The sequence below is a fragment of the Arachis hypogaea genome, chromosome 8, assembly GCF_003086295.3.
Source record: "Arachis hypogaea cultivar Tifrunner chromosome 8, arahy.Tifrunner.gnm2.J5K5, whole genome shotgun sequence".
Classification (NCBI taxonomy): Eukaryota; Viridiplantae; Streptophyta; class Magnoliopsida; order Fabales; family Fabaceae; genus Arachis; species Arachis hypogaea.
This window is the reverse complement of record NC_092043.1, coordinates 41,685,345-41,712,707: the sequence shown is the minus strand read 5'-3', so window position 1 is coordinate 41,712,707 and position 27,363 is coordinate 41,685,345. Positions and strand designations below refer to the sequence as shown.

General features: G+C 27.3%; 2 protein-coding genes across 2 annotated transcripts; one reads left to right on the top strand and one right to left on the bottom strand.

Moving 5' to 3' along the window:
- Positions 1 to 15,394: 15,394 nt before the first annotated feature.
- LOC112708446 (MLP-like protein 43) lies at positions 15,395 to 16,973 on the top strand. The gene is made up of 2 exons (XM_025760598.2): positions 15,395 to 15,666; positions 16,420 to 16,973. Exons 1-2 carry the CDS (start codon positions 15,477 to 15,479, stop codon positions 16,695 to 16,697), a joined length of 468 nt encoding a protein of 155 aa, XP_025616383.1. The 5' UTR covers positions 15,395 to 15,476; the 3' UTR covers positions 16,698 to 16,973.
- Positions 16,974 to 25,902: 8,929 nt separating this feature from the next.
- LOC112707530 (MLP-like protein 43) lies at positions 25,903 to 27,363 on the bottom strand. The gene is made up of 2 exons (XM_025759290.3): positions 27,056 to 27,363; positions 25,903 to 26,432 (listed from the first exon to the last, which is right to left on the bottom strand). The coding sequence occupies exons 1-2, from the start codon at positions 27,243 to 27,245 to the stop codon at positions 26,161 to 26,163; spliced, it is 462 nt and encodes a 153-aa protein (XP_025615075.1). The 5' UTR covers positions 27,246 to 27,363; the 3' UTR covers positions 25,903 to 26,160.

The window sequence follows — 27,363 nt, the reverse complement described above, 5'->3', positions numbered from 1 at the left end:
TATCAACATGCTAATTTTCTCTCTCTCAAATTGAATATTTTCAAAAAAATTGTTACTCCACCGTTAGGCCTTACACAATACAAAATAACCTTTAAAATATCCCAAGCCCACTATTACAACTAAAAATATCCATTACCTACAAAAAAATTCAATCCAAAAACATAATTATCATTAATAATTTAATATAAACTTATGACCTATGTGATTATCCCAACTCACGCAAATCTATCTCTGCAACCACTGCAGCAGACAGACTTTTGTCTGCGCGTGTTCCCCAACATCAATACGCGTCCACTAAATGATGTCGCCAGCTCAGTTTATTACCTGCTGAAATATAAAGGCTTCAGCACGGTAGCAACAGCCTTAATTTATTAGGTATATAGATAGTTATTTTAATTTTTAATTGGATAATTATTTTATTTGATTCAATTTAAATATATACAATTAACAAATGTTGAATGATCATTTTACTAGATAATCGGATGATTATTCCAATAACTATGTAAATGATTATTTGATGACGATTCAGCAATAATGATAGGAGAGGGACATCTAACATCAGAGAGATGGGATGATTGACGAGGGTGAGGTGGTAGACGGTTTGGGAAAAAGAGAGTGTTTGGATGAATTTTTTTAGTAAATTAGAGTTGAGATGATTAATTTTTTGAAATAATTGTTTGAATTTTTTGGCTTAGATAATTTAAAAAAAAATTTACTTATTTTTTTTTTGTATTGAGTCAAATTCAAAATCTATTATTCACATTATTTAGATTTCTCATTGTCTCTTTAACGAAATTGATAACCAAAACATATTCCTCATAACCAATTTAACAGCAAGCTCTAATAAATAAATTGAAATGTTTGAAAACAATAAAAATCAATTCAAATCTGATAATTTTCTTATTTTTATATTTATTAATTACTTCTAAAATAAATATATAATATTAAATATTATATATATAAAATTAAAAATTTTAAAAATAAAATAATTTTAAATTATTATCTTCTTAACCTTGTTCTCAATAAATAACTTTTGGTGATAAATACTGTAAGAAATAATCCAAAGCGAATGAGTCAATATGTATTTTTTTTATTATTATAACGGTAAATAAATTCCCTTAACTAAATTTGTACAACCAATATCTGTGCTTAAAAAATTTGCACAGGCATAATCACAAGGTAAATATTAAAATAAAAAAACAAATCCTAATTTAAACAATGCGCCATGGAGTCAAAACAAAACAAAACAAAATAAGATTACAATCAACTTTATATTTGATGTATACCACCTATGCATGATATATGTGTTACCAATAATAATTGATGTTTCAGAATTATATGCGCATAACAGTATATAGCAAATAATCATTGGCAATAAGTCGACAAAAGAACAATAATAATTGATTCACGCTCATCGTCTTTATACCCACTCTTATCCTTCCCCACATGATCATTTTAACGGATGATCTTTTATTAACACAAATTATTGTAAGAATAAATATGAACACATTCTTATCTATATGCATTTTTATCTGTATCTTGCTATACAACTTTTTGCCCAACTCAATCAGAAAGGGCAAAATATAACATCATTTATCACTTCATCACTTCTTTTTCAAGTTTCAATATGCCTAGATTCGCGGTTTTTTGTTCCACCCACCAACACCCAACCCAACTACGGCTACTAACACCAACAACATCCAGTAATATCTAGCAAATTAAACCCCATTTTCTTCTATTTCGGTTCGTTTTCCCTTTTTAGTTCTCTCTTCTTTTTTTTTTGTTGGTTATTAAATCGATAAAAAATATTTTTTTATTTTTTAGTATATTTGACAAATTTTTAATAAATAAAATAAAAATATTAGAAAAAAATATTTTTTAAAAAAAATTTACATAATAAATAAAAAAAATTATCTTATTTTACCCAAATATAATTAATAAATAAAAAAATCGTTTTACTTAAGATATTTAAATATAAAATTACTTTTATTTTTATAAAAAATTACTTAAAAAAATAAAAAATATCTTTTCTAAAAATAATGTACAAACAAGTCTTTTCTTTTTTTCACCTTTTATCTCACTTACTCCATCCGCTTCAAATCCCTAATTTCATGTTCAATCATGCTAGAAAAACAACGCTATATAAACAAATTTTAGCCAATAAAATATTAGTTATTAAAAATAAAAGTAAATTTTATTAATTTTTTTTCTAAAATAAAAGATAAAATTACTCTTTTAGCATATTTAATGATTATTGAATGAAATTAATTTTAATTTTTAATTTAATCAAAACGACTAAGGGTGTGTTTAGCAAATCCGTTTGAGAAGAAAAAGCAGGTTTAAGTTTCTTGAAAGTTTCACATTTTTGTTTGGCTAATTTTTAGTTTGGCAAACGCAGAAGTGATTTTGTATTTAAAACCACGTTTACCAGAAGCAACAATTTCTAGCTTCTGCGTTTCACCAACGGGCTTTTAGCCATTTACCCTCAACATCTATTTTTCCTTTACCAATTTTATCCTATAGACATGTTACTGTATTATTTATGGAATTCTTATTAGGTGAATTGGCCTTCTTTTCTTGTTATTTCTCTTTATATGAACTCTTTTTTTCTATTATTTATTATTTTTATTTGACATTATACATTCTTATAATTATGATTTTTGTATATTATACTTATTATTATCTTTTTATAATATGATTTATTGATTCTATTAGGTAAAGTAAATTAAACAAAAAAATTAACCATAAATAATAATAATAATAGTAAAAAGTTATAATGTACTAAAAAAGAGTACTAAGAGAACTAAAAATATACTATATAAAATACATTATCAAAAACTTTTAGATTTGTTTCCATCACTGTCAAGATAAATATTTAATTTTATTATTTTTAATATTCTTTTTTATAATTATAATTCTGGTATATATAGTTTTTTATTGTAATTTTTTTATAATATAGATTATGATCCTATTAAAAAAGACAAATTAAATAAAAAATTAATCATAGTATTAATAAATCATACACGTTAGATTCTAAAATAATATTAAGAATAAAATTATTAAGAGTATTAAACTGAAAATACGATGTAAAAAAATACTAAATTAACATTTTTACATTAATACTTAAAATTTTAAAAAATATAACATATTTGATTAAATACTCTTATATATAGTCACCAAAAAAATACTCTTATATATATAATTTTATTTTGCTAATTTTTATATGTTATTTTTATTTAAAATAATATATATTAATTTTATTATAAAATTAATTAATAAGATTATTCAAATATCTAAATTAAAATGATAGGATAATATAAAAAATTATTTAAGTTGATGTCTATTTTAGTAATTTTTCATCTAAAAGTGATTTTGAGTAGTGTATTCCAAACCATATTTATTTTACTATAATCCATTTTGATATAAAGATGGCCAAACATAAATCACTTCAATACAAATTTACTTTTCATCAAAATTAAGTTTGCAAAATCAATTCTATACAAACTCCCATCTATAAACTGAAATCCAAACACACACTAAATTATCTAATTAATTAACTATAATATAACATTTTTACAAATTATAAAGATCACTAAACATCAAAATTTTCTAAAACACTCCCTTGATAAATTAGAGAGAAGAGATTACATATATATAAATAATACTACATGAAAATAAAAAAGGTTATAAAAAAAAAGGAGATGATAGTAATCAATTTTTTCTTTGTATATATAGTAGGTGTTTGGTAAAAGAATGAGTATGAGGAATGATTCATATGAGCATATGAAAAAGTTAGTTAATAATATTAAGGATAAATCATATAATACAAAGAGTATAGTAGTATCTTCTCTTAGTCTTAAGATAGAATGATACAAATAAAATCTCCACTGATTTTTAATTTCAAAGAGACACCAAAAATTTTATTTGTTCTTTTTTATTTTTTGAAATCTTTTTATTGTGTGGTTAAAATTACAAAATGTAATTTTTTTAATAGTTTTTATAAATTATAAAAAAAATTATAACTTAATTAATTAGCTAATTAAATTATCATAAATTAAATTAAATTAAAAATTAAGTTAACTCATAATTATTAAACATATCACAAGAAAATAAGTTATCCTTTATTTTAGAAAATTTTGGATAAAATTTACTATAAATAAAATATTTAGATATTTTCTTTAGTATGGTTATAGATATCCTAAAACTAGTTATTTCAGATTTTTTTTACGGGTAAATATAAACTATATATATCTCATGTATCACTTCAACATAATGATTGCTCAAAACAAATGAAATTGGAGAAAATAATCAAATAAAAAAAACTTTCACTATGAAAATAAAAAAATAGTTGTTTTAATCGATTAAAAATGATTACATAATTTTCTGATATTATTTGATTATACTTGCATTTTGGAGTTTTAATATCAATTGTTTCATCAATTGTTTTTAGATTAAATACAATTTTGGTCTCTAACATATAAACCGAAAATAATTTTTGTTTTTAACATTTTTTAACATACAAAATCGTTCTTAAAATTTGAATTGATTTTAAAATCACCTTTCGAAGAATTATACCTTTTTCCTTTTTTACAAAAATATTCAGTTTTTATTTTTTTTCTCCACCACAACAGTATCTCTTTTATTTTTCTTCTTCAGCAACAACAATAAAGCAAAAACAATATAATAAACATAAAAGACAGAAATAGAAATAGAATCAGAAACAGAAAAAATAAAAACAAAAATAAAAACAGAATTAAAAATAGAAAAAGAAGCAAAACCATAAGCAGAATCAAAAGTATCAAAAATAGAATCAGAATCAGCAACGAATTAACAAAATAAAAAATAAAATCAGAATTGGAAACAATGTGATTAACAAAATTAGAATCATCAGAAACATGTAATTAACAATCTGATTAACAAAATCAGAAACAGAAGCAGAATTAGAACTCTAGAAAAGATAGGTTTTTCAAAATAGGCGGTGGTGGTAATGGAGAAGACCTGGTGGAGGACGCTACCGTTGTGACGGCATCGGCGTAGGAGGACAAGAGTGCGGTCAAGGGTCTTGGAGACTTCGGTGACGATGCGGTGGATGGGACGCTCGTTGAGGGGCTGGGTAATGGCGATGCGGATGACAGAGTGGAGGTTGTCACAGAAGAGCTAGACCTTCTTGGCGAGTTCGGCGCAGTCACGTCTCCTCTCTCTTGTGAGCTCTCTTTCCCTCTGGTTCTGATTCTCAATGGTGACAACGGCTACAAGTCTCGCCGGCGCCATCTCCTCTTTCCCCCTCTTCCTTTCTTTCCTTTTTTCTTCCTTTTCCTTCCTCTTTTTTCGTCTTCCCTCTTCTCTCGCGTGATTCTCTTTCTCCCCCTCTTCTGTTCTTTTTTTTTTAATGTATAAGTTTTTTGGTTAGGAATAATTTAGTAATAAAATTTAAAATTTAAAATTTAAATAAAAAAGATGATTTTAATACTAAGTTAAATTTTATGGATAATTTTATATAAAAAAATTAAAAATAAAAATATTTTTTTATTTATACCTTAGAGACCAAAAACATATTTAATCCAATATTTTTTTCTAAGATTGTATATTAAAGAATAAAATAAAAAAAACCAATATTTCATAGGTCACTTGATGAGGAGGAGGATTATTCATCCACTCAAGAGCTGCAACATTTAAATTGGAATCCCATGCATCAATATTGGTATTAATTGAAGATACCATTGAAAATCAGATCTTGATGCATTAAATGTTTCTTAGTATCTTCTTATTCGAAAATATATAAAAAAATAGGAAGTCAATTTCTTTTTCAGCAAATCACTCCATTTTTTTAAATTATTTTATTTATTTTAAATCATAAATCTTAAATCATAAATCTTTAATTCTAAATTTTAAATATTAAAAATTTTAAACCCTCCAAAAATTAAGAATTTTTTAAATTTTAAAAAATTAATTAATATTAACTAACTAAAAATTAATTTATTATACTTTTCTTAAATATATTATGAGTAATGATTGAAAGTCTTAATTTATTATTTTAATTATTCACTTAATACTTAAATTAGTAAATATTTAAATATATATGTTATTTTTTGAAAATATAAAAAAGTTAAATAAATTAATTTTTATTTAAAAATTAAAAAGATAATTAAAATAAAAATAACAATTTTAATTATTTGCCTAGTTGGTAGTGATAGGTACAGAAATTGGAGTAGTAAGTAATTTTTTATTTTGAATACTTATTTTTAAAAGGATAAGTTTTGTATATTGAGGGTATATATAATAAAAAGCTGTCACTTATCAACATTATTCAGTATATAATAATTAACCTAACACATGTATATATGTTGAAATAATTATAATATTTTCGTCAGTGTTAAAAGACCGATTGGATTATCGATTTGCGAGATATACAGGCAAAAATTTTAAATTAAAGTAAAGCTTTAAGAATAAGAAGCCAACTAATTAATATACAATTAAGCCAAGTAATAGCAGTCACCAAAAAAATTTCAAGTCACCAAAAAAAATTAAGCCAAGTAATTAATATACAATTATACCTAAACTAAATGAGATTATTTTTTTTGGATATTGGATAAAAGTTGGTGTAATCTTTTAATATTAGAAGTTATGGTGTTTTACAAAATTTTGGGGGCTATAGAATTCGCAGAGTACGAATTGTCAGATTAATTTTTTTTAATTTATAAAGACAATACACAGACTGCGTTTTATATTATTTTAATATTAAATTACAATATACAATCTGTGTATTGTAAATACACAGTTTGCGTATTGTCAGTACAATACGTGTTCTGCGTGTATTGTGTTTGCGCAGAACAGTGTTCCATAACATTATAAATCTCTATTTTTTGTAACATTAATGTAAAACACTCTCTAGTCTTTCATATTAAAATAAAAAATTCACTAAATAAAAGTAGAGTAGGTATCAATGTCACCGGCCAGTCAACCCAGTTTAATTGGGAACTCATGTTCAATATGGTTCGACCAAAAGAAAAAAGCGCTCCTTTCAAAAATTAATTCTACTAAGTAACCAACTAAAAAAAAAAGTAGCTATTGCACCTAATTAATAATTTTTATTAGAAAATATTAAAAAATTATCAAATTTTATTATTTTTAGTCATCATTTAATTATTAATTCAATTTTTTAGTCTAATTTTTTTAGTCTAATAATTTAATAGTATATTTTATTTCATATTTTAAAATATTAATAACTAACTGAGATAGTAAAAAATAATAAATTTTGATAAATTTTTAAATTTTTTATTTTTTTGAATTAAAAAAAAACTATAAATTTAAACTATCATAAAAAACATCCAAAACCTAAATGAAAATAAAGAAACATTCAAAATCTAAAAAAACATATAAAACCATTTAAAAATTTTAAAATTATTATCAAATTTTCTAATAAAAAGAAAACATCCGAAACGTAAAAAAATTCAAAATCTAACAAAAAAATATCTAAAATCATTTAAAAAAATTTAAAATCTTATAAAACATCCAAAAAAAATTAGAAAAAAGCATCCCAAAACTAAGTAAAAAAATCTAAAACTTTAAAAAAGTTTATCCAAAATCTAAAAAAAATAAACATTCAAAACATAAAAAAATATTTAAAACTAATAAAAAGAATCATCTAAATCCAAAACCAAGAAGAAGACGTTTGTTGCATTTAAATGTGGCAGAAAACGATGGCTAAGACGGAGGTTGCTGCATTAGAGAAGGAAAGACTGTAGTTGTAATCGATAGTGCCGCATTCGAGAAGGAAGGGCAACATTGGTGATAGATAAAGTTGCGTTCACGAGGGGAGGGCAGTAGCAGTGCTTGAGGGCACTGCATTTGGGAGAGGGTGGACATTGTAATGGTCGGCAGCGTCACATTCGCGAGGAGGAGGGTAGGGATGGCAATGGGATGGATAGGGGCGGATTTTTAGTTTGTCCTACTCAACCCCTTTCTGCTCTACAATAATCCGTATAGAACACACCACACTCCTATCTGTAGGTAGTAAAACGTTGAATCCTAACCCGCCTTTCGAGTATCCGTCCACCACTATAATGATTAAAATCTAAAAAATAAAATAAAATTTCAAAATTTATATAATCATCATCATATATATAACATAGATTAAAGTAAAAATTTAAACATGATACCATATTATTAATTATTTTTTTAATTATTATATATACATATTATATTATATATAGGGGTGTACATGGGTCGGGTGAAACCGGATTTGTTCTAACCCAGATCCGACCCTAGATGTACACCGGATCTATTTTTTAGACCCTAATCCGGTCCTAAACCCGATGAAACCTAAACATATTCAGCCCACAATTATACTGGGTCCAAATCGGGTGAAAACCGGACCCTTAAAACTTTAACAATAATTTATAAAGAAACTTATTTATGATGCACTTATTTATAAAGAAGAAACTTGTTACCGAGAAGTTAATATCCATATTTGAACTTGAATTTGTCTATAAATTCTAATTTGATGCTTCTTTGATCTATTTTCTAATTTAACAAGTGTGATTAAAAATAAAACAATAAGCTTATAATTAATATAGCATGATATTGGAATTAATTTAAAACATATATATCTTTTTTAGTTCTCTTAGGGTGCACATAGGTCGAGTGAAGCCTGGTTCGCCTTGACCCAAACCCGGCCCTAAATAATAACTGGATCTAGTTTTGAAACCCGTACTCGACCCTAAACCCGGTGAAATCATACCAAACTAGTCCTTAAAATGCTCGGGTATGGGTTGGATCTTCGAGTCGGATCGGATCGGGTCATGTATTCCCCTAATTATATATATGCCAAGACGAGTATTACCTAAACTCGTCATGTCCCGTCCAAGACCTTATCTCGCTAAAAATCCATCCCGAGCGAGAATAAGAGTAGGATAGATACCCACAGATTCGAGTAATGTGGCCATTCTTAGAGGAGGGTGCTGCGATGGTCGGCGGCACTGCATTCGCGAAGAATGATCACTATGTGCCTCCAGCGATGGTTGGTGGCACTGCGTTCGCGAAGAGAGAATGCATCACCGTGGTGGTGATTGGCTAGAAGGTCAGGAGCGTGCAAGTGGATAAGAAGAGAGGAATTAAGGTTTGTGTAGTTATTTTTTACTGTACACTGTCAATGGAGTTAAGGTGAAATTAGGATTAATACTTTTTGGAGACATTTTTTTCCTCCTTATTGGATTTTTCTTTCTCTAGTTGGTTGCACCATCAGTTAATTCTTTAGACTTATTTTTCAAAAATTGCTGCTGAATTGAAAAATTGTCTAAAAATTATGTATAAACTTACGTATGCAGTTATCTTTAAAAAAAATTAATAGTTAAAAATTGTTAAAAATCATTTAATAGTTCTTAGCGATTAATTTTATGTGAAGACAGCAGCACGTTTCCATCAAAAAATTATTAAATCATATTGAAAGAAGACTCCATCCGTCCTTGAAATTTAGAAATAAGACGAGGTACATTTTAGTTTATAGGCCTATGCTAAGTTTTAGTTTCGTCTTATTTTTGTTTTAAAAATGTTATTTCATCTTATTTTGAATTTTTTATTAAAATTAATCTTTTTTTAGAAAAATATATTTTTTCATCATTTTTTTAAATTAAAAATTATAATTGCAATTAGCATAATAACAATAGTAGTGATCTAAAAACAAAAATAATAAATGAATAATAAAAATAAAAAGAAAATAATAAAAAAGATATTTTAAAAAATTAATTTTTATTTAAAAGAAAAAAATAAAACGAAATAAAATATTTAAAACAAAAATAAAATATTTTATTTAATTAAGATGTTAGGACTAAAATAATATTTTTTTCATTAAAAAAAAAACAAAGAGACTTAAACAAGGCTGATGAATGTTTGACGAAAGCTAAATGTCGATTTAGAATTTTCACAAAAAAATTACGTCATAAGTATAATTCAAACTAATCAATAACTCTCAATTATAACTTAAAAAATTATTACAATACAAATCAAAATAATTGAAAATTTTAGTCTCAGGTTGTTCTTTCTTAGATTTGAGTGCACATTATTGGCTATGGATTGGGAGTCAATCTCAATTGCGAAAATTAAATAGCAAAAAATTAACAGAGCATGCAATAATTACAATATAAAAATATTCCATAAAAATTTTTATTCTCTTGATAAGTAAGTGACATACACTTTCTTATCACTTATTCTCTTTATCACCTACTTTTTACTGCATGTTTAGAGTCATTAATGTTCTTTTCAAAATCAATTTCAGTTTTTCCCAAATCAAATTTCTAACATCTCTTAATCACATTATTATCCATTAAAATGTAATAATTCTCTGTAAAAATTATAAAAATTAAATTAAAAAATTTTAACAACTTCTACTATACAACTTATATTTTACATATAGACTATTAAAAAAATATAAAATATAAACAAAAATTAAAAAATAAATTTTTAAAAATAATTATTAATTCGTTATATTAAAATCAATAAATAAGCATACATATGAATATTAAATAAAAATATTAAAATAATTAAAATCATGACCTATTAGTGTACATATGAGATAATTTGAAAAATACAATAAGACGTATAGTTTAAAATTTGATAATATTAATTATAAAAATTTATTAATTATAGACATCATATAGGTATGAAATTATGAATATTATGAGTACAAATTATTAATGTTATTAACATGAAATAATGGAGGTTATGTGTACGAATCTATGGATATTATGAGTAAATTTATCAATTGAATAAATTAATTTAAGAATTTGATATTTTTTTTAATTCAATTATGATAAAATTTAAAAACATCTGTGTTAATTTTATAGTTACTTATGCAATAACTAGAAAATGATATGTGTATGGATGTAATATCTAATAAATATGAATTTAATTTATAGATGTTAGTTGTATGTAATTATGGATGTTATGTATATAAACGTATGAATGTTATGTGTATGAACTTAGTTAGTACAATATAATTATAAATGCACATAAAAATACACACACAAAATTAAAGCAGTTTTTATCATACCTCATCAAAGCTAGTGTAATTTTTTATATTCTCAAAAATTGATTGACTGGCAATAATCTCGTTGGGTGAGTCCATCTGTTGTTCAAATTATTCAACACTTTCTACTATAGGTACCGTATTAAGGTCGAATTCAAATGTCATACTATTTGTAATGATAAAGATGATTTTTTTATAAAATTCCTTGACCTATTCTAATTGTACTTGCAAATGGTATTAGGGTTGTGAATTTTGAATGAAAATAATTGAATTAACAGAAACAAAATCATATTAGAGTAGCATATTTTGTATCTCTCCATTGAATGAGAATAAATGACTTAACAAAAATAGAAAATTAATTACAATAAAAATGATAATGATAATAATGATAATAAAATAAAAAAGCGTATATGATAATAATCAATTATAATTATTGAATTTATGTGATATTATCGTATTTCTATTAGGCAAAAGAATAAAGCAAGAATCAATCACAATGATAAATCATAACCGTTATTAATTATTATTATTAATCTTTATATGAACATACCAGAGGAACTATATATGCTATTACGTGTGTCTTAGTACAATTAATGTCATATAATCATTTTTATTTTACTCTTAAATATTAAAATCAAATTATAAAAGGGAATATTAAGTATTGATTACAAAAATGTCTAATAGTAAGGAATATGATATTATAATTAATATTATTAATAAGTGGAGTTGATAAGAATATGATAAGTGGAATGATAAGTAGAATGATAAGAGAGTGGGCTTAAAAATAAAACTATTATTAAATGATATAAATGAAGTATATTATAGAAAGTTTTGGTTAATTATGGCTGAAATTTTTTGGTTACCAAATTTTTTTCCGAAATTTAAATGCTAAAAAGAATCTTAGCAAGGTTTGAGCATCTAGATTTTCTATCCTTGTTATCAACCACAAACATGGCAATTATTAAGAGTTAATCCCACTTCGTCATCTCCAAACATATTTGCCTCTTCAATATGCAAATCCTAGCCAACTCACTGATTAGACTTAGTGAAAGACTAGCGATATAGAAATCATATCAACTAACAATAAATTACTAATCAATATTAGATATTGATAACTCAAGGGATCCTAATTACTCAATTTCAAATCAAAAATAAAAATTTATTCTATAATCAAAGAAAATATTTTATCAAATATTTGGTGAGCATAGAAATAAAATATGATAAAATACAAAGAACTAATGAAAATTATAACTAACCAAGAAAAGAAAAGAAATCAATGCTAAAAAACTAAACAACTATATATAAAACTTAAAACATTAACTTCATTCATGAAAATCAAAGAATTCAATAATCATTCATCAAATAACAAACTAGAGATAAGCAAAAGCAAATTCTAAGAGAATTATAATGCAAGAACAAGAAAATAAGATAAAAACTATAATTAAACAAGATTAAAACCTAAAACTAACAAGAAAACTAAGAAAAATCTAAGAGATTCTAGAGAGAAGTTAGAGTTTCTCTCTCTAAAATTCCACTAAATCTAAAAAGAAAATGTAAAAATGTGAATATGGTACGTTAATCCCCCTTAGTCCATACTTCAAATGCTTCAGAGATGAGTTGGATTGGGCTAAAATTGGGTCAGAAATTGCGAGTCACGTGTATATTTAAATAAATCACGTGTTGTAAATCATACATACGCATTTGCTACACGTATGCACAATCCGGCAGATTTTCAAAAGATGCGTACGCATGACCCATGCATACGTGCAACTGTGTAGATTTTCAGAACTTCATTTAATTATGTTTTCTCTATTTTTGCATGCTTTTTCTTCCTTTCTTCAAGTCATCCTTTCCTTCTAAACCTTAAATCACTCAAACAAATACATCAAGACATCGAATGAAATAGAGGCGAAATAATTTTGACAATTTTCAAGCATAAAAAGCATATTTTTTACCATTAAGCACAATTAGAAAAAATTCACAAAACGGTGCATTTTCTATGAATAAGTATAAGATAAGTTGATAAAATTCATTATTTTCAAAGCCAAAGTTCACTTTAAAATATGAGTTTATTAACCTCCCCATACTTAATAGCATGTCCTCATGCTAATCATCAAGAAAAGACGAGATCAAGGGATATCACACTTATTATATGCAATCTATCTACATGGGTGCAACTAATCTACCTAATTCTATCTACTTGTGTCTACTTGTTCAAAACAAATCAATTTTCAAAAAAATATATATTTATAAAGGACGGAAACAATATGGCAATTAATACAATTCCCATGTGTATACTCTCTAGTCGCTGTAATTTGAGTTCCAAAAGATATAATGACTTGCAAGATAATAGATAATAAAAGGTGACAACATAGAATCGAGCAATCAAATCCCTCACTGGATGTGTATACTCTCTAGTCGCTCAAGTGTTTAGGGTTGATTCACTCAATCATCTTCTAATCTTGCTTTTCAAGACTTGTTTTTCATCCAACAATCAATAATTATTCAATATGTGCAAGTATCATGTGGACTTTGAAAGGATTGTAATAGGGTTAGGGTCAAGATAAAATTGTATTTGGGTAAGTGGACTTGAAATTGAATCTTGGATTAACTTAAATTTTTCACCTAATTTATAAGAGTCTATTCAACTCTAATACAAAACCTAAGTACTCCTTATTCACTTTTTTACACACTCATGCACTCTTTCAATTTATATCACATATGCATTTTTATTTCTCAAACTTTTTTAGGGTAATATTTATCCCCTTTTTATTGTTTTATCATTTTTTTCTTTTTCTTTTTTTTATTTTTTTTCAATAACATAATATATACAAAAAGATTAATGCATATGGTTTAAAAGATATGTACGTATAATTCATGTGTACGCACAACTGGATAGATTTTTAAAACTTCATTTTTTTATGATTTTTTCATTGTTTCATACTTTTTTCTTTTTTTCTTCAAGTCATTTTTATCTTCTAAACTTTAAATTACTCAAATAAATACATCAAAGCATCTAATAGAATAGAGGTGAATTAATTTTTACAATTTTCAAGCATAAAAAATATGTTTTTTACTATTAAATAAAATTAGAAAAACATTTACAAAATGATGCATTTTCTATAGTTGATAAAATTCATTATTTTCAAACTAAAATTTATCCTAAAATATGAGTTTATTAATGTCCAAGCGAAACTTATTTCTAGCTTATGAAGGCCTCTCTTTGTTCCGTCGTCGTTGTTTCCGTTAAGAGAACCATCTCTATCTCCGCCTTCACATCTCATGAGATCTGAATCGGAGCACCGTCGATTTCAACTCTTTCAACTTTGTTGTCGTCAATAAGAAAAGAGAGCTTGGAGGTACAGTTCTAATCCCATGTGGACATAGAGAAAGCAAGTAAAATCGAAGAGAAAATGCAAGAAAACAAGATAGAGAAAGAAAGAGGACAACATGCACATAGAGTAAAAACGAGAGAAGAGGGGGAGGAGTCACTACACATTACTACTTACTAGGTTAGATAGTAGGGCACATGTTTGTTAGTTTTGTGATAGATTGATTTCTTTTTTCAATCAAGTAATGTACTTAGCGTACTTTTGTGTCACTTTTATTTTATTATAACTAGTATTGATAACATGCTTATTAATCCAATTTTTCATAAGTTAAACATTGATAGTATAATAATAAAATTAAAATTAATCAAAATAATAAAGATATTATACTAAAATTAAAAGTCATGGTTCAACTCTTGGACTTAACAAAAATAATTTTTATAGATTATATATAAAAAAGATATTTTAAGAAAAGAAATTTATACACCAAACTCATTCAATATCTCCTTTATATATAATAGATTATATTTTTTCGATCACCTTTGCGATACGAGAGATAGTTCTATTTTTCTTTAACAATGTCAATGTTTTAACTACATACATGGATTAGTTAATCTTTCATAATTTGTTTTTTAATAATATTATTTTTAAATTATAGGATTAATTTTATAATTTTTAAAGATATTAGAAATTAATTAGCTCTATTTTTTGTTTTACCGTAGGCTAATTCGTCTAATATTGAAAAGTGGAAAATCAATTTATTAATTATTAATTAAAAACTATTTTTGAAATACAGATATTGTTACGGATTTATGGACTATGACATATTTGGGTTTTCGTGTGAATGTCATTTTATATTTTATATTTTATTTTATTATAATTTAATTATTCATTTATTCTAATTGAATTTCGATTAGACCGTTTGAACCGCAAAAATATTTGAACCAATAATTAAAATGGTTCGGTTAAAAACTCAAAACTTGGATATAGGTATAGCTAGGTTTCTATATAAGGCACTATTAGGCATAAGGTTTTTCTCCATCCTAATTCTCTATCTATCTATCTCTCTCACTCTTTCTATATATAGTTTGCCACCTACTTTAATTGTTTCTTGCTTGGTGACAATGGCACTGACCGGTAAGCTTAGTAGTGAAATTGGAATCCGTGCACCTGCTGCAAAGTTCTTCCATCTCTTGACAAAGCAACTAGACCATGTTCAAAACGTTTGTGAAAGAGTGCATGAAACCAAGCTGCATGAAGATGACGATTGGCACTCTGTTGGTGGTTCAGTTAAACACTGGACATATGTTATAGGTAATCAAGTTTAAATTGATTAGTCCCTTATCGTTTTGATCATTGTAGTAACTACACATTTTATGTTTTTAATAGTGCTAGAGAAACAAAACAAAAAAAAAAAAAACTTGTCATTCATTAATTGTTACAACAATTAATTAATATTGTTGCGATAATTAATAAATACTTTTAAGATAAATTATTGCTATTTTTTGTTAATTTTTTTTATTATTAAACATTTTCGTTTGGTTTCGTGTTTATTATTCCCTTCTTTCTCCTTTTTTTTTCATAACCCAAAGGTATGTTTGATATTCTTTCTGTTTTTAAAGTTTAATATCTACTATACTTTTTTAATTTTATAAAAAAATAAAAAATAGTTAAAACAATAAAGTCGATCCTATTTTTTATTTTCACTTCTAATTTTTTTTTTTTTTTTATGAAATCTTGATTAAAACAAAAGAATATTAAAAATAAAAATAAAAATAAAAGCATGTTACGGTTGAAAACAATTGTTAAAAATTCTGGAACAAAAAGTTATTTTATATAAAGTTATAATTAAAAACCATGATTATAAATACCATAAAAAATCGTGGCTTAAAACAAAATATTTTGTAACGAAATAAAAGCCAAGATCAAAACAAATAAGACTAATCGAATCAAAACATAATGTAATTAAGGAATTAAAAATAACATATTTAAACCCAATTCAATTTTGATATTTTTCTTATCTTATTTGAATTAATTAATATTTTTTTTATTATTTTGAAACATCAGACGGTAAGGTTACTACATGTAAGGAGACCGTTGAGTCCATTGATGAGCAAAACCTTTCAGCATCATACAAACTGTTTGACGGAGATGTCAGTAAACATTATAAGGTGTTTAAGCTGAGCTTTCAAGTGAGTGATAAAGAGAAGATCAATGAAGGTGCCACTGTTAAATGGACTATTGAATATGAGAAGATCAATGATGATGTTGAAGCTCCATATGGCTACATGGAATACTTTGACAAGTGTACTAAAGACATTGGTTCTCATCTTGTTAAGGCATGAGCTGCTACAACCATTCATGCATTAAAATGATAATTAAGGTGTATGTTTAATTTGTGGCTTGAAGTTAAAATGCTTATCCTAATTAATAATGAGTGTGAACTATTATAATAAGGGTGTTTATTATGTTATGTGTGCTACGTTCACCCATCGAACTTGGGTAGATATGTCATCGTTGATGATTTCTTGTTGATGGCATTAAGTTATGTATGTGTGTCTTGGAATTTGGAAAGTGTGTGTAATGCAAATGATTGAATATTTGAATGTGTATTTATACCATGTGAATTTAGGCTGCATTTGGTTAGTGTATACTAAAAGACATATACACTAAGACATAAATAAAAAAGATATAAATGTAAAATATATGTATACATATTTTATATTTGGAACATAAATATATAAGACATATAAATTATTAAAAAGATTATAATATCTTCATCATCTACTTTTATCATCACCATTATTATTTTTCAGACTCTTCATCAATTTAAAAAAATAAATAAAAAAATTTAATAATTTTAACAATAAATTTAATTATTAATGGCTACAAGAACTCTATTTAATAATTAATTTAACAATTATTTTTAAAAAAAATTTAAAACAAATAAAAAAAAGTGAACAAAGAAAAAGAGTAGGAGAGATGCGGCAATAGACAGGCGGCACGGAAGAAACGAAAGTGGCGGACTCAAAGAAGAAGAAGAACAACAACAAATCTGGAGATAACGTGAAAAAACAGATCTGAAGGAGACCATGACAAAAAGCGACGCCGACGGTGATGGAATAGAAGCGAAGAACAAAGAAAAAAGAGAGAAGGAGGAAAGGAAGAGAGGCAATGGTTGTTTAGTTGGAGAAAGGGAGAAGAAAGGTGAAGATGGTGGTTTAGATATGAGGAAGAAAAGAAAAAAGAACTGATGCAGAGAGAGGAATAACGTGAAAAATGGAAGAAGAAGAAAGAAGATCTGTAAAGAAAAAAACTGAAAAAAAAATGAAAAAAATTGTGTTTTGTATCTAAAAATTTGTGTTTCACCCTTTGGTTCTGTACACAAATTTTGTGTATTTTTGTACTTGCATATCCTTCTGTGTCTGCTAAAAATTCATGTCTCAGTAAATAAATAATAATGAACGTGTACTACTGTGTCTATGTCTCAGTGTCTGTCTCTCAAACCAAGCACTGCCTTATGGACTTAGATCGAAAATAGATTCTTTTTTTTTTTTACTAATTGAAGGAGTAAAGTGTGATCTTTTATCATTAATTTTAGAAGTGGAACCAAAAATAAATATAAAAAAATAATAAAAAGTTAAAAATCACACTTTACACTCTCAATTTTTTTTAACAATTAAGAGGATCCATTCCCACTTACATTAGAGGTAGGTTAACCAAAAAGGTTCATTCTCTCTTCTAACCAAGTATATATCATAACTTGATTTTTTATTGAAAAATTATAGGTAGACAATAAAAATATTAAACAATATGAATAATAGATATATCGGATGTTCAATTCACTAAGTGTGCGGATGGTTATTCTAATATTAAAATTTAGGTAAGTAATTTAGAGTGTAGTGTATTTTATTTGAATTGAGCCAATTTTAAAACCCGTTGTTCATGTCATTCAAAAAAAATTATTAATTATCTAACATAACCCTTTTTTATTTTGGACATAAAAATATATAGTTTAAAATGTTGGACCTACTGTTCACCCTTAAAGAAGTTTATATAGCCAACAAAAATAAAATTGGTCACAGTGTTTGACATGAATACCATAATTGAATGTAGAGAAATTAAATAACGGAGGATAGAATTACACATATTTAATTATTTATACAACATCTGAAGTAATACTATATTTAGAATCATTGGTTCCTTTGGCTGATTTTATATATTGTCATAAAAAAGCTTTCCAATATTAATGTCGATCTATTTAAAGTTAGAAACATATTCATTAAAAGAATGAATTAGCATCAATATAGATTATAAGTTTCGATCTATTTAAAGTTAGAAGCATATTCATTAAAAAGCTTTCCAATATTAATATGGATTAATATTAATATCATTGATGGTATAAATAATTATTCAAAAAAATAAATATAATTAAACAGTTATATAAAATATTTTATATTATCAATATATCAAATTAAACTCACAAACTTATAAAAATATAAGGCAAGCTAAGATAGCATGAATTGATATCAGATAAGATCATATAATGCTAACAATAAGCATAAGTAATTAGTGAAAGGATATTGTTATTTTTACTTTAATAATAATATTTTTTTATAAAAGTATACAAATATACAATATAAAAAAATTATAAAGTGACATTATACCAAAAAAAGAAAAGAACAACAACATCATTATGGAAGTAATTATTATAAATGCATGGATGATTGTTTGGTGGATTAGAGCTCAAGTGATGAGTGGGAGTGTCTCGGCCAATGAATAATTGCGTAAGACTTTATTTTTAATGGCCCAAGAAGTTATCATAGCCTACTTATTTTATCGGGCCTACAACTATGTCATTCCAAAAGAGTTTACAAGCAAATGAAATAGTGTGTTTGAGGTTGAGAGAGTGTAAGAGTGGCAAACCCTTTTGCCTCACATGTAGCCACATCAAAGTTCAATTTCCAAAACAAAGTAACTTTCTCTCTAGAGGAGAGTAGTTCTCTCTCTACAGGAGAGTACCATTACAGGGTTACTCCAATTGAAAGAAACTTCAGCAGGGAGCAATCCATACATTTTTAACTTCATAAACACACTTAAATTCAAAATCAAATAAAACTTAACCATATTTCATTTCCACCTTTTAACACAACATTTTTTATCTCATTTTTATTACTTCTCTATAAAATAGTTCACCACGCTAGTTATAAAATAACAACCACACATCCACTAGTGTGACTGTACCAAACGGAGTTACACAAAAATGTCACAAAATATGTCCAACTTTAAAAGAGAGCTCATTGAAGGAAAAATAATCACTATCAAGTCAAATAGTCAAAAGAAATATAAAATAGACAACATTAATTTAGTAAAAAAAATTATATCAACCAAAGAAATTTCATTTAGAAATAGCAAAAATACCATTTTGAAAATCTGGAAAAATCCATAAGGAGTCTTCATCTTGAAAGTGAAGCATAACATGGTTCTGATAAGTTTTAATAACATATAGAGAGGTTTGCAAATTATGAAAGAGGGGTCATGAAGCATAAAAAGGCACCTTTTAAATCTCTATGGTCCCAGCATGAATCAATATTGGAGGTCAGCCATGAATATATGAAATTTTGGGTTCAAATACATGGGCTATTCTTGGAGAACATGAACAACAAAATTTGTAGAATCATTGGCAACATGACGGAATTGTTATAAATGTGAAAGATCCAATGAGAAACCATGTGCTTATGAGAACATTTCTAAGAGTGAAGATAGCTGTGAATATTTTTAAATCTTTACCCACAGGTTTCTATATGGGTAGGGATAACCTTCCTAATACCTGGGTTCATTTTAAATATGAGCATCTTCAAGATAGTTACTATATGAACTATGGGGTTATAGGACATAGCAAGAAGGAATGCGACGAAGAGATGGCCATGGCTTTGTGGAATTCGGAGGTACCCAGATATATTTATGGGCTAGGAGTAGCCCAAAACAAAATCTCTTAACACAGGAGAGGGACGAAGATGGAAGCAAGAACAAATCACAAGAGGGGGATGAAGAGATAGAGGCATGGGACATTTAGAACTATGAGAGAGTGGAATAACTATAGGAATTTGTAGCCATTAAAGTAGGTTGAGAACTAAAAGGGGGAAGAAAGAAAAAAGGAAAGAAAGTAGCAGCATAAAATCAGTTAGGACAAAAAGAACTCAGAGCAGCAGTAGCAGGCAGAGAAAATTTCTCATAATCAGGTGGCGATGGAAGAAAATCAAGTGAATTATAATAAGAGGGCTAAGAAGATATTAGAAAAAATTATGACAGATTTGAATGAGATCAGGGCCAGAAGAAAAAGGAAAAATAATTGGCCAGGCCTAATAGAAGGGGAATAGTAACTGTGAATTGGACAGAAAAATAATAGAAAAAAGAGAAAAGTATTAACCAATAATTAAAAAGTCCAAACGATATGAACCATACAAATCTCACGGAAGTGGATCAACAAGATACAAGAAAGGATACGAAAAAAAGAACTGTAGAGGACAATATAATAGAACAGAAGGTGAAACGGTCTAAAAACAATAGGAAAGATTCTTAAGGTTTGTTTTGGAGCTAAAAATACAACAAATACAACAGAAAAACTAGAACAACAAGACAAAGACAAGGTAATAGCATTTAATGAGAAAGATAGCAAGAAAATTTGGGCACATAAGAGAGTGGTGAAAGAGAAGGATGATATGACGAAAGAGAAGAATTTAATTATATAAAATGCAGTGGGAGGATGTATATACTTTGTGGAGCTAACTGAAGTGGAGGATGAAGATAAAATTGTGAGAATAGAGACACAAAAATTTATGTTGAATGAAAAAAGAGGCCAACAATAAAAGTCATATGCAAGTTGAATATCAAAAGAAAAAGGACAAGAAATACAAGTTTCTTTCAGTAGAGCAATGACTAAGGAGATGGACCAATACAAGCCCCGATCCTAACCATGAGTATCATAAGTTGGAATTGTCATGGTGTGGCAACAACCACGACAAGTTCCAAATTAAAATATCTTTGCAAAAAGATCAAGCTGGCCATAGTTTTCCTCATGGAAATAAGAGCTAAGGAGCGTAAATCAATAAGCTAAGCTAAAAAGAAAGTTCTGTTTTGATAAATTCTTTGTGTAGAACTCCGAAGCTTGTCCGAAGGTCTAAGTCTTTTATGGAATAAAAATATAAATCTTAAAATTTATTCTTGGTGTGATAAATTTATTAAGACTTATATTATATATAGAAAAGAAAATAATTGGAATTACTATTTTGTGTATGGGGATCTTAAGTTTAGACAAAAAAGAAAGAAATTGAGGGATTTAGCAGCTCAGAATCTAAATCAAAATGAATCACAACTGTTTATTGGAGATTTTAATGTTATTTTGATTCAAGAAGAAAAAGTAGGCCTACATTCGAAGCCAAGAGAACAGGTGAAAGAATTAAGGAACTTCATGAATGGCAATAAATTGATGGAGATTGATCTTAAAGGAGAAAAATTCACGTGGTTTAGTAATTTAATGAATGATTTCGTAACAAGAGAGAGGCTAGATAGGGCTCTTGTCAACTGAGAGTGGAGGAGATTATATCAAAATGCAACCCTCACAGTCCTCTCGGCAATAGAATTTAATCATTACTCTTTGGTATTAATGCTGGAACCGAAAGAGAAGTTTGAACGACATTTCAAGTTTAAAACATATTGGAAAGATCATGATAATTGTGAAAAAATCATTAAAAATGAATGGAAGAAGCATGGGAATAAAAGAAATGAATAGAAAAAATCACAAGAAAAATTCAAGAGTTGCAAGAAGCAATTAGAACAATAGAGCAAGAGAATCTTTTTTAGAATAGATAAGAAAATTAACTGACTTAAAAAAGAAATTTTAAACCTACAGAATCAGGAATTTTTTTAACAACGGCAAAAAAAGATAAAAAAATTTTAAAGGCAAAAATAGCACAACTATAGAAGAGAGAGAAAAAGTACTAGGCCTAAGAATAAGATTAAAATGGCTGAAATTTAGAAACAAAAATACCTCTTCTTTCATGGAACAACAACGAGTGAGTTGAATAAGATTGAGAGAATTAAGGACACAAATGAGAACTGGATTACAGGGAGCAAGGATATCATGGAACTAGTGGAGGAATATTTTAGTAATTTTTTTGCTACAACCACAAGGAGTAGTATAGAGGAATGCATCCAAATTATCCTGAAAAATGTCATAATGGAGATGAACAATGAGCTTCTCAAAGAAGTGTTAGACAAAAAAATAAGAGATGCAGCATTCAACATGGAAAGCCTTAAATTTCCTGGCCCGGATAGTCTTAACAATTTATTCTTTTAAAAGTACTGAAATATCATAAGTAGAGAGGTTTGTGAGGTTATAAAGAAAATTTTTGTAAGTAGGAGAATGACTAACGATATGGGAGAGACTACAATGGTCTTAATTCCCAAAATGAAACAGCCGGAATGTCTCAACCAATTAAGATCAATTAGCTATTGTAATTACATTTACAAAATTGTGACTAAAATCATTATCCTCAGATTAAAAAGGTTTCTGGATATATTGATCTCACCTATCCAAAGCGCTTTCGTAAGGGAAGGACTTATACAAGACAACATTATTATCATTCAGGAAGTCTTCCACAATTTAAATAAAAAAATAGGTTTGGCTCTCAAAACTTAGTAGAGAAATTGGACATGAACAAAGCTTATAATAGGTTAGAGTGAGATTTTTTTGAAAAATATTTTGCATTTTTTAGTTTTGAGCAAAACTAGATACAATTAGTGATGAAGTGTGTCAAAAATACTAGTTACAAATTCAAAATAAATGGTAAACTCTCTAAAAGAATAAAGTTTTAAAGAGGTCTGAGGCAAGATGATCCGCTATCACCATACCTTTTCATAATAGCAGCAGAAGTTTTCATAGCACTTATGGAAGAAGCACAAAGAGAAGGATAAATTTCAGGCATCAAACTTGTCCCAAATGCACCAACAATCACTCATCTACTATTTGCAAATGATTGCATTCTTTTTGCGAAAGTCAAAGAAAAGGAATTATATCAAAGCATCTTAATTCTAAATAGATACAAGGATGCCTCGGGACAAAAGATAAATTTAGAAAAATCAAATATGGTGTTTTGATAGCAGGTATCTATTTAGATGAGGGTTAATATAGAAGAGATAATGGGCATACAATCTTGAAAAAATCCGGAGAAATACCTCGGATTAACGGTGCATTGGTGAAGATAAAAAAAATAAAGTATTGACATGGCTAGAAGAAAGGATAGACAACAAAATTAAAAGGTGGAGAGAATAACTACTTAATCAGGTAGGGAAAGAGACCTTAATTAAAGTAGTTATTCAAATCATACCCAATTATGCTATGAGTATTGTCTTACTGTCCAAATATTTTTGTTAGAGAATAAGATAAAAAAATTGCAATATTTTGGTGGGCAAACTCCGACAAAGAGAATGGCATATACTAAAAAAATTATAGCAAAATTTGTAAAAGCAAAAAGGATGGCAGATTAAGTTTTAGATAGTTATAGTGTCAAAATTTAGCTTATCTGGCCAAAGAAGCATGGAGAGTGATTGAAAATTCAAATACAATATGGGTAGAATTCTAAAAGCTGTATATTTGTAGGACAACAGCTTTTGGGAAGCAAATATCAGGAGTAGGACATCATGGGCATGGAGAAGTCTTATTCATGACAGGGATTTGTTGAGAATTAATGGGAGATAGAGTATTGAAAAGGGCTCAGAAATAAAGATATGTATTTCTTTATCAAACTTTGAGAAAAATGTAATATAATTATCATTGTTTTAGATATTTCAATTACCATCATTCTATGTTTTTAATTTATATGTTTTAAATTTCACATCAAATTTAAAGCACTATTTCAATTATTAATTATTAGGATACATTATAGATGGACAGAAAATATGATCAAAAAAATAAAAAGCCTACTATCGTAATTACCGTCGGTGTCGAAATATACTAACAGTAACAATTAAAAAAAATTCTGTTGGCATTACCGTTAGATTAATATGTCAGTAAGATGGCGCGGAGACGTATGATATGGCGCTAACATTACTGTCCATAATGTTCAACAGAATCCGTTTTCTTACTACCAATATTCCATTGCTACTTCTGTCGGACGCAAAAATCTGCCGGTATTATGTTATCGGCGAGATTTATTCCGTTGGATAATTTTCGACGAAAAATCTGACATTAACCATTGTACCGTTGGATTTATTCGTTTTTTCGATGGTACTCAACATTTTTTTTTGTAGTCGAGAGTGGGAGACGAGAGAGTGAGGAGAGAGAGGCTGTAATTCGAAATGAGGGAAAAGATGGTTCCTAATTCAAATTTAGGGTAAGATTACCGTCATATTTATCGGCAGATAAATCCGCCAGTAATAAATCAGCGAATGAACAAAGCAGAGTGTTGCACTAATTAAATTTGCCATCTGAAAAATTTGACTCTAAATCTAACAGTAATTATCGCGCCAATTTTTCTTTTCTCCTTCAATTATTACAGACAAATTTATTGTCGAAAAGTCTAATCTGCTGATAAATTTAACAATACTCAACGTTTTTTAAAAATGATTTTTCTTTTCTCTTAATTTTTTAACAATAAACTTGTAGTCAATCTTTTTTCTTTTTTTTTTCCCAAATTTATCCCTTTTATCTAACCCACATCATCCCGATCATCCTCTGATGCCTCATCATTCTCTTCTCTCCACTTTCCTCCCCTAACATGCACCCATCACACAACTCTTACTACTGCCACCTGCCCACCCACCCGTCAACTCCCCACAACACACTTACCACACTATTCCAACCACCAAATCTCACCACTCCCACAGTCCTACCTGGTTAAAGGAACAAATGTATGGCACAATAATTGCGTGAAAGAAGAGGAATTTGGTGAGTGATCCCAAATAATATTTAACTAATTAGTTAAAGAGGCAGAAAAATAAGGCGTAGTAGTGCTTTATTCTTTCATGCATCATCATCATCACATTGTGAGGAAGTGGAGAAGTACAAGCTTCTTAGTGTATCAAATATGATCCGAGAAGCTTCTTCCGGTGGTGCATTAGGGGTGGAGAGTTGTGGTTGATGTTAATGTTGATGATGATTGATGATGAAGCATCAGAAGAAATTTGGAAAAAAAAATATTGATCACAAAAAATTGACAATAAAAAAAATTAAAATTTATAAAAAATAAAAAGTAAATATTATTTAAAAAAAATAAAAAACAAATAATTGATATTTGATAAAAGTCAAAATTTTACATATAATTATATTTTTATAAAGTTAATCGTCAAAATTATTAGATAATTTAATAAAATTAATTAAATTATTATTTAATATTTATTAACTATCAATTTTATATAAAAACAAATACATATAAATTTTGACATTCACTAAAAGAGAATATACCGTTTTTCTTGACCATTAATATAAGTCCGAAAATTCGTGTAATATATATAAAGGCACCGTAACAAAAGAACCATATAAGTCGCCTATATATAAATACACATTCAATTATTTGCATTACACATACACTTTCCAAGACAGACATACATAATTAATGCCAACAGGAAATCATTAATGATGACATACCTACCCATGTTCAATCCCTTGAAACAATGGGTGAACGTAGCATATGACGCAAACAAACCCTTATTATATTATTAGGTCACACTCATTATTAATTTAGATAAGCATTTTAACTTCAAGACACAAACATACACCTTAATTATCATTTTAATGGTTCTGCTGGCTCATGCCTTAACAAGATGAGAATCCATTTCTATAGTGCACTTGTCAAGGTATTCGATGTAGCCATATGGAGCTTCAACATCATTATTGATCTTCTCATATTCAATAGTCCATTTAACAGTGGCACCTCCATTCTCTTTATCACTCACTTGAAAGCTCAGCTTAAAGTCCTTATAATGTTGACTGACATCTCCATCATACAGTTTGTATGTGGCTGAAAGGTTCTGTTCATCCATGGACTCAATAGTCTCCTTACATGTAGTAACCTTACCGTCTGATGTAAAGGGAAACAAAAGAAAAGAAAAAAAGCATATTAATTATAGTGGTTTTATTATTTTAAAAATTGTTGTAAAATTAAAGTAATATTTTTTTGTTATTTATTTTTTTAAATATTGCTAAAAAATATTATTAAAATATAAAAAAGTATAATTTTAATTTTAATAATACTTGTATATAATCACTGTAATCACCATAAACACATGCATATTATAATTTACAATGAAAAAATGGGTTTAAATATGTTATTTTTGGTTCTTTAAAGTACAGTATGTTTTGATTTCGGCTAATCTTAGTTGTTTTGATCTTGGCCTTTCTTCTAGACATGCTTTATTTGTATTTTTATTTTATTTTATTTTTTTTATCATATTTGATGAATAAAAAGGTAAAAATTAGAAATAAAAATAAAATAGAATTGATTTTATTGTTTTAACTATTTTTTATTTTGTCACAAAATTTAAAAAGTAGTAGATATTAAAATTTAAAATAAAAAAGTAACTTATCAACCAAACCTTTAGATTGAGAAAGAATATATAAACATCAAATAAAAAATTTTGAGGGTATAGTACTATAATAATTGAAAAACAAGGGACTAATCGATTTATTTATAAGCTTAATTACCTATGACATAAGTCCAGTGTTTAACAGAACCACCAACGCTGTGCCATTCATCACCTTCATGAAGCTTGGCACCATGCACCCTTTCACAAACATTTTGAACATGGTGGAGTTGCTTTGTCATGAGATGGAAGAACTTTGCAGCAGGTGCATGAATTCCAATTTCAATACTAAGCTTACCAGTTAGTGCCATGTCACCAAGCAAGCTAAGAAATAATTAAAGCAGGTGGCAAGTTATATATGGAAAGAGAAAGAGAGATAGATAGGTATTGATGATTTGATGGAGAAAAACCTTATGCCTAGTAGTGTCT

Excerpts from the sequence above, each read along its gene's own strand:
- LOC112708446 (XM_025760598.2), top strand. The coding sequence starts at position 15,477 with ATGGCACTGACCGGTAAGCTTAGTAGTGAAATTGGAATCCGTGCACCT. Across the intron at positions 15,667-16,419 it reads ACACTGGACATATGTTATAG|ACGGTAAGGTTACTACATGT; the intron begins GTAATCAAGTTT and ends TTGAAACATCAG.
- LOC112707530 (XM_025759290.3), bottom strand. The coding sequence starts at position 27,245 with ATGGCACTAACTGGTAAGCTTAGTATTGAAATTGGAATTCATGCACCT. Across the intron at positions 26,433-27,055 it reads ACACTGGACTTATGTCATAG|ACGGTAAGGTTACTACATGT; the intron begins GTAATTAAGCTT and ends CCTTTACATCAG.